The following is an 8,556-nucleotide window of genomic DNA, read 5'->3' as shown; positions in this document are numbered from 1 at the left end:
TGACTTATTTCACTTAACATAATAGTCTCTAAGTCCATCCATATCGTCCCAAATGTTACGATTTCATTCTTCTTTATAGCGGAGTAATACTCCATTGTATAAATATACCACAGTTTCTTGATCCAGTCATCTACCGATGGGCATTTCGGTTGTTTCCAAGTCTTGGCTATTGTGAATAGTGCTGCAATAAACATAGGGGTACATATATTTTTTCGAACTAGCTTCTTTCAAGTGAGTTTTTGAAGAATTGCTTCTCTTATGAGTTAGCAGACATAACCAGCTAGATCCTAAATTCCCTTGAACAATCTCAGACTGGACAGCAGAAATAAGCTGTATTTAGGCAGAATGAGGGTGTTACTTCCAGTGACTGAGTCCATAGAATCATCTAGCCCCAACTACCATTAACAGTGTGTTGGCTCTGCAAGACTCCCAAAGCATGAGATAAACATAATGTCTGCCATGGGATAACTGAGGAACCAATTCCAGCACAGACACTACAGTTAAATCCTTAGCCACATACTGCCAGGAGTGGCACGAGCTAGCACAGTCAGAAAAGATCTTATGGGGGAGGCGAGGCTAAAGCTGGGCCTTGAAGGATGATGCGTGGGATTTGGCAAAGAATGAAGACAGGGAGCATCAACATAAGGAAAGCATGAACAACAACAAAAAACAGAGGCTTGGATCTGTGTGGTGCATTTGGGGCACCTCCCCAGATACACCATGCATGTTCACAGTCCCTTGCCTATATGAGGCATAGTGCCTCAGGTAGAATGTGTGTCCCTGTTCCCTATCCATTTACACAACCTTTAATGCCCAGCTCAAATGTTACCTCCTCTATGAAGCTTTTCCTGGTGTCACTAATCAAATTAATTATGGCTCTTTTTGCAATCCTTTTCTCCCCTTTTGGTCCTCCAATCACTTAACTCATTTCACTCTGCCTTATGGTATAGTATAGACAATTATTTGTTTCCCTTTACGTTGTACATTACTACAGGGCAAGATCTGCGACTTCATGATCATGAAGAGGTGATAGATTTATTCCCCTCTGCCTCCTCCATCAGCCAACACAGTGCCTTCTACCCTTCTTGTGAGCAATAAATGCTATCAAAGAGAATTGAAAGTGACCACCCAACTCAAATAGAAAGAACATACTAGAAGTATCAATAGATAAAAGCTGAAGAGCACAGTGGAATAAAATTATGGCAAACTTTAAATATCAGGATGCAGACAACACGAGCTATTCCCAGTGTAAGGGCATTTTGGAGGGAGAAGACTTTCATAATTAGACCAATAAGAGGTCAACTAAAGCAATGAACCAGATGTGAGGAGGTGAAAGGTAGCTACCCTTGGGAGAGAAGTGAAGGAAGAAATAAAGAGACTTGATGATAAAGGATGGAGAAATTCCAAAGTGAACAAGCTGAGTTTCTCCTAAAAAGCACTCCTCAACTTTATGTGAGTTGAGGGATCCTTCTTGAACATCCTCATTCTCTAAACTGCCCCTGTCTCTCCCTGGTGTGCTCACGCAGTCAAATTCCTAGTGTCCTAATGCCCCAGTGAAAAGTGGATGGGTGGGTGTGGTAGAAAAAAAAGAATCAGAGGCAAAAGTTTCTTAGGTCTTCCAGGAGAACAAACCTAGGAAGGAACCAGTGCACAGGAATTCTTAAAGAGGTCTTTGGAACTCAGGATCACTGTGTTCTTGCCTCTTACTCTTTCTTTCCTATGAATCTTCTGATTTATAAAGAAGTGAACTACTCACCCCATTTCCCAAGGCTCAGTTCTCAGATTCTTTTCCTGTAAAATGAGTGTGATCTTATTTTCCTCTTCACAGCTTTCCAGACAAACCAGACTGTGACCAACAGGTCTATAAAGACCAAAGATGTGTCAGTTTTGTGGAAATATGCTTCAGTTGAAATCTGAGAAGCAGGGCCCTCTAGTGGAAAGTGCCGGTAAGCCAGGACAATCCCTCCGCAAGTCAGTGTGGCTTTGCCAGGGAACTGAGAAGATGAGAAATGTTGCAGCTCATGCTTCTCAGAAAAAGAAAGTGAAGCTGATTTAAAATGTAATTTTAAAAAAAGCTATAGAACACTCTAAACTACCCATCCCACAAGAGAAAAGCTTGACTGGGCCACCTCTGGAAACTGAGCATGGGAAGAAAGGAGCCTGACTGGTCCAGTGTCAATAGAAGACACTTCTTAGGTTCTGTCTGGAAAAAAGAAATGCCTGGGCTATATTTTCTCCCAGATCCAATGCTTTTCTCCTGTTTGACTTTTCTCTGAATTTCCCTTGATTTTCATGATTTTCTCAAAAATAATTAGTGATGGTCTCTACTAGCTGTAACATGAAGCTTGAAGAAACAATAGAAAGAGGTGTAATGAGGGTCACAAATGTGGGCTCTGTTGCTAGAGTGCCTGGGTTTAAATCCTGGTTTCTCAGCTGTGTGACCTTCAGCAAGTTATTTTAACCAATTTGTGCCTCAGTTTTCTCATCTGTAAAATAGGGATAATGACAGTTCCTATTTTGTAAGGATTAAATGAGGTATTATATTTAATACCTCATGGTAAATGAGAGCCTACACATGGTAAAGCCCTGGATCGTTGTATTAACTGTTCTTATAGGCCTGATGCCTTCATTAGATACGAAAACAAACTTATAAAATAAGGCTCTTGCAACAGAAATACATCTTATATTATGCTAAATTAATGTTGCATATCAAACTTTTAGCTCTCAATCCCCCTAACTCAATGTCTGTTCCTTGCATTATTTCACTTACCACACTACAATCTAGTTACCTGCCATACGTGTCTCCCCAACTAGACTGAGATAGGAAAATTGGGTACTTATATCACATGCTTTAAGGTCCATCTCCCTCCAGACAAAAACTTTGTCTTATTCATCTTCTCAATCATAGTACCCCATAACAGAAGCCAATGCCTAGTAGAGCTTAATAAATATTTGTTGAACTGAACTTGGATTGGGACCCAGACACCTGGAGAAGAGGAGTCCTAGAAACCCCTTTCAGAGTCTGGGTCTAGGGAATTGGAGAGGAGGCATTTTCTGAGTCACCCACAGTGCCACCCGGAGGAAAGGGATAAAAGGACCTGGCTTCAGAACCATGGGAGCAGTGTCTCAGTATATTTTGCAAAACCGTGAAGGAGAAATGACTTGCTAAGAGATGGTGTTTGAGAGAGCAAACGGAAGCATCTAAATCAGAAACCACTTCCTTTACTCCTTACTTATCAAAGAACTGCTCTGAGCAACTCTTTGCAGATGTGCTTGGGCTCCCACCCCAGCTACATCTCTTTATTCTTTTCTTGTTGAGCTGAAATTGAACCACTACCCCGAAGAATTTCAGAGCCCCTGTGTAGAAACTCTGCAGCAGATACTGGAACTACCTGAGAAAATAAAAACAATTTTGGTAGTGTCTTTCTGGTGCTGTCTGAGAGTCTGGCAAGTTTCATTTCATTTAATTTACACATTAGCACTCAGAGTCCCCCTCTGCCTGAAATGCTTTACCTCCTGCCTCCTTTCCCTCACCACCTCCAGTACACATCTTTATTAATGCCCACTCATGCCTCAGGGTGCAGCTTAAATGACCCTTCCATATTTTGCTCTCATTGTACTACCTCTTTCCTTCATAGTAGTTTTCAAATTTTGTCTTTAAATATTTCTCCTGTGATTATTTGATTAGTGTTTCTCTTTCCCTACTAGGCTGTGAGCTCCATTAGGACACAGATCATGTCTGGTTTGGTTTACCATTTGTATCCACAGTGCCTGACCCTGTGAAAGCTATAGAAGTCCTCAATGTATAGTATTTTAATTAATTCATGAAAATGCAGCAGTTTGTACAACATCTAACTGCCTTACCTGGAATGTGACAGCCCTTTGCTGCATGTCTCAGTGACAAAGCTATTTACTCCTAAGTATATTCCCTTAATAAGTTTCCAAACTATGGATAAAAATGCAGTATAAAAATATTGACTTCATGTCCTGTACAGAAAACATAGTTAAGAGTTAGAAAACACAGAAAAGAGTTGACATTGTAGGTCTAAGGCTGCTATCCTTGAAAGGTGTACTCTCTCAAGGTTGGCTCTTGGCTGGTGTCTGAGAACTTGGATTTTGGGAGCGTTAGACCATTCCCCTGATAAAAGGGGTTCACTGAACTTAAACTGTTTGTACAAACAATTTGGTTCGTGCTGAACACCTCCTTTCCATCTGGGATTCTGAAATTTTGGTACATGCTAGACAAACAGTACCTACATTACTGATTGTTAATAAAAAACCCTGGAATCCTAGGCTTAGGAAAACTTACCTAGTAGACAGCATTTCACATGTCTTGTCACAACACATTGCTAGAGGAATTAAGCACATCCTGTGTGACTCCACTGTGAGAAGACCCTTGGGTGCTTGTGCCTAGTTTTTTCTGGACATCACTCCATGTACCAGTCCCTTTTGCTGAATTTTCTTTGTATTTAGTCACTAATAAATCATAGCTATGGGTAGGACTATATGCTGAATCCTGTAAATCCTCCCACTGAGTCATTGAACCTGGAAGTGGTCTTAAAATCCCCTAACACACCTCCTGAACATTTTTACAATCTATCTAACTTTTCTTCTTTCATCCACCAGTAGCTGCAGTAATGTAATCCTCCATCATCTCTTACCTAGACAACAGGACTTTACCTCCTGCAGTCACACTTGCCCCAGTCTCATCCATTCTCTACACCATAGCTGGAGTGATCTTTCCAAAACACAAATATGATAATGCCATCTGGTGGCAAAAAGAACCAATGGATTGAACTGATATGTAGATTAATATCAATAATAGTTCATAGGTTGAAAGTTTATAACTAGAACAACTTGCTTAATTAGAGAAAAACATGGAAACGATGTTCAGTGATCTAATTTCCAAAATGTACCAAGCCTTGGTGGTATAATAAACTAGTTCTACTACATTCAGTGAAAGACTAATTCCTATGTAATTTTAACTGTTCTAAAGCATAGAAAACAGTGGGAAACTTCAAAATTCATTGAGCACTGACTCCAAACTAGATGACAATGATTTCCCAAAAAGAAAAATATAGACCAGGGATCATCAGCAAGCTATAACCTGTGGACAAATCCTGCCTGCCAAGAGTTTCTATATAGCTTGTGGGCTAAAAAGAGTTATTACAACTTTAAAAGGTTGAAAAACACTCCAAAGAAGAATAATATTTGGTGATATATGAAAATTGTATGAAATTCAAATTTCACTGTTTATAAATAAAATGTTATTGAAACACACTCGACACCCATGCATTTATGTGCTGACTATGGCGCTTTCATGCTACAACAGCAAAGTTGAGTAGTTACAATGGAAACTGTATGACCCACAAAGTCTAAAATATTTGCTACCTTTTTGTTAACTCCTGGTAGACCAATCTTACTAATAAAAGTTAAAATTTTAACTTAAATTTTAGCAAATTGAACCAAATGATGCATCAAAAGTAAAAAAAAAAAAAAAGAAATCAAGTATGCTTTATCCCCAGAATATAAGGGTTATTTATCTTTAAGAAGTCTTCTATTGTAATTTATTGTTTAAATGCATTAAAGGGGAGAAAAAAATAATCATCTTGACAGATTCCAAAAATGTATTTGATAAAATTCAATACCCATGACCGATTAGAAAAAAAAATTAGAAAGCTTAAATGAGAAGGTCAGGGAGGATGGTTAGCTCAGGTGGTTAGAGCACAGGCTGATAACACCAAGGCTTCAGTTCAATTCCCACATGGGCCAGGGAACTGCACCATCCACAACTAGATTGAAAACAACAACCTGACTTGGAGCTGAGCTGCTGGTCGGCAGCCGGTTGGCTGAGTTGGTTGGAACACGGTGCTTATAACACCAGGGTTGCTGGTTTGATTCCTGCATAGGCTAGTGAGCTGCACCCTCCGTAACTAGATTGAAGGCAATGACTTGACTTGGAACTGATGTGTCCTAGAGGGACACAGTAGTTCCCAATAAAATTTTTTTTAAAAGAAAAAGAAAAAAAAAAAGAAAGTCAGTCGATGTTTCAGTCAATGTCTGATCAGAAAAATTGAAACTCTGTTAAATATTGCAAATTCAGCAAATTGAATGTAAAAAATTGAATACAAATGTGATGGAAGAATTTGAAGAGTAAAACAGAGAAGATGAGGTTACTGAACAATTAGTAATTCCAGGGAGATGTTACCACTCCTAGGGGAATTTGTCTTTGGAACCAATGTTGCCACATTGAAGGATACCAGGAGTTCATACTCTCACCAAAACCATAAGTACCTGGGAGCCTAAAGTCACTCAACACTGCTATTGCCACCATTGGAGCCACACTGCCAAGACTTCTGGAATGACTATGGGAAGTGCATTGCTAGACCAGGAACCCTGGTGCTGCACTCATTTTCCATTACTGCTGACACTGCTTCAGACATCAGAAATCAAGATGAAAAAAAGATATAATTTCTCCCTTCCTCCTACCTTCCAGTCTTTCACCAGTACCACCTATTGATAAAACTACAAAACAATATCCCTTATGAATATTGATGCAAAATTCCTCAACAAAAACTAGCAAACCAAATTCAGCAGCATATTAAAATTATACAACATGACCAATTGCATTTATTACTGGAATGCAAGGGTGGTTCAACATATAAAAACCAATCAATGTAATAGAACACATTAACAGGATAAAGGGGGGGGAAACACATCATCATCTCAACTGATGCAGAAAAAGCACTTGACAAAATTTAACAGTTTTCATGATTTAAAATATTAAAAAATTAGGAATACAACATAATCAAAGTCATGTATTCATCTGCTAGGGCTGCCATAACAAACTACTACAGACTGGGTAGCTTAAACAACAGACATTTATTTTGTCACAATTCTGGAGGATATAAGCCTGAAATCGAGGTGTCCACAAAGTTGATTTTATTCTAAGGCCTCTCTCTTTGGCTTGTAGATAGCCGCCTTCTCCCTGTGTCTTCACATGGTCTTCTCTCTGTGTGTCTGTGTTCTAATCTCCTCTTCTTATAAGGAAACCAGCCATATTGGATTAGGGCCTGCCCATATGACCTTATTTTAAATTAATTAGCTCTTTAGAGACCTTATCTTTAAATAATCACATTCTTGAGTAATGGAGATTAGCACTTCAATATATGAATGGGGAAGGGGATATATTTCAGCCTATAATTCTGCCCTCTGCATCATCAAAATCCATGTCCTTCTCACAAGCAAAATACATTCACCTCTATTTTAACAGCCCATCAAATCTTAACCCATTCTGACATCAACTCTAAGTCAAAAATCTCATCTAAATATTATTTAAATCAGGCATGAGGGAAACTCAAGTCAAGATTCATCCTGAGGGAAGAATCTTCTCCAGCTGTGAACCTGTGAAACCAGAAGAGTTATAGACTTCCAAAACACAGTGGTGGGATAAACAAAGAATAGACATTTCCATTCCCAAAAGGAGAAATAGAAAAGAACAAAAGGTTACAGGTTCCAAGCAATGAGAGTCTGAACTTGTTCAGCTCTGAAGATAAGGGGCATTTACTCCCTCCAGCCTGAGTTTCGGGTATTCTTAGGTGACTAAGAATCTTTGTGGAGGTGGTTGAGGGTACTCCTCAAAATGTGCAGTGGCCCATAGGGATTTCCAACACAACTGTAATTAAATAAGCAGTTTACGTAAGCATGATTCACAGCGGCAGGAGGGAGCATGCGCACTTCCATGCGCTCTCCTCCCCCAAAACCTCTATATAATGGTTGCTATTGCTGATGAAAGACGCTGGTTCCTCTTCATGTCAGCTCTGCGTACTTTCTTTTCCCTAGGCATCTCACCACCAAAAGCCTCCCCTCAGCGTCCCCGGTGACAACAAATCTTGAGATAATTTTATATATGGTTAAGCTGAATGTGATTAATTAAGTAAATTTAAATATCAAAAGTAAGCTGGTACAAAATTAGTTAAGTTTTCTCTCTTTTTTAAATAAGACAAAGTTTGTTAGACTATTGGGTAGGCTACCAATATTGGGTTCGGCTACAGATACTACGAAAAATTTTTCTGCCTGAAAAGCAAATGATACGGGCCAAGCGAGTAGCACCCCCTCTCCCCCACCACTGGACAACTTTTAAGTTTTCTTTCCTATAGAAATTTTAAGTCTCCTCTTCCCTAGTTCCTTAACCCGTGGCTTTGATTCCTTTTCTAATCAGTTTCTGAATCCTAGACTAAAGATTGCCTCTAGACTGAATCACAGAACATCTCTCACCCACCCCGGCTTTAGATAACTAGTTAAAGCCTGTGACTTCTCAACACTCCCCAAGCTATTCCAAACCTAACTCTTGGATAATCCCATCCTAGAGACTAAACAGATTTTAACATTTCCCCAGGCCAGTACACTTGTTGATTGTAAACATTAAAGGCTAATGTTCTTTCCAAACCCATAGCCACCCTACATCAATAGATTTGAGCTCTGCTCTTTAAGATATTTATTAATTAAAATCTATTTTTCTCACTTAGGGGCCTTGGGGATACAGATGATACCCCA

The 8,556-nt window shown here is 39.3% G+C and overlaps 1 protein-coding gene across 1 annotated transcript in view; it reads left to right on the top strand.

The window, feature by feature from the left end:
- The window catches only part of CD84 (CD84 molecule), a 40,842-nt gene extending 35,391 nt beyond the window's left edge, over window positions 1-5,451 (top strand). The window contains exon 5 of the mRNA XM_019649585.1: window positions 1,829-5,451. Within this exon, the coding sequence (XP_019505130.1) occupies window positions 1,829-1,917 (89 nt within the window). The 3' untranslated portion in view covers window positions 1,918-5,451. The remainder of the gene's footprint in view (window positions 1-1,828) is intronic.
- Window positions 5,452-8,556: the final 3,105 nt, after the last annotated feature.

The sequence above is a fragment of the Hipposideros armiger genome, unplaced genomic scaffold (genome assembly GCF_001890085.2).
Source record: "Hipposideros armiger isolate ML-2016 unplaced genomic scaffold, ASM189008v1 scaffold_134, whole genome shotgun sequence".
In the NCBI taxonomy this organism is placed as follows: Eukaryota; Metazoa; Chordata; class Mammalia; order Chiroptera; family Hipposideridae; genus Hipposideros; species Hipposideros armiger.
The sequence above is the reverse complement of the archived record's forward strand: the minus strand, read 5'-3'. Positions and strand labels throughout refer to the sequence as shown.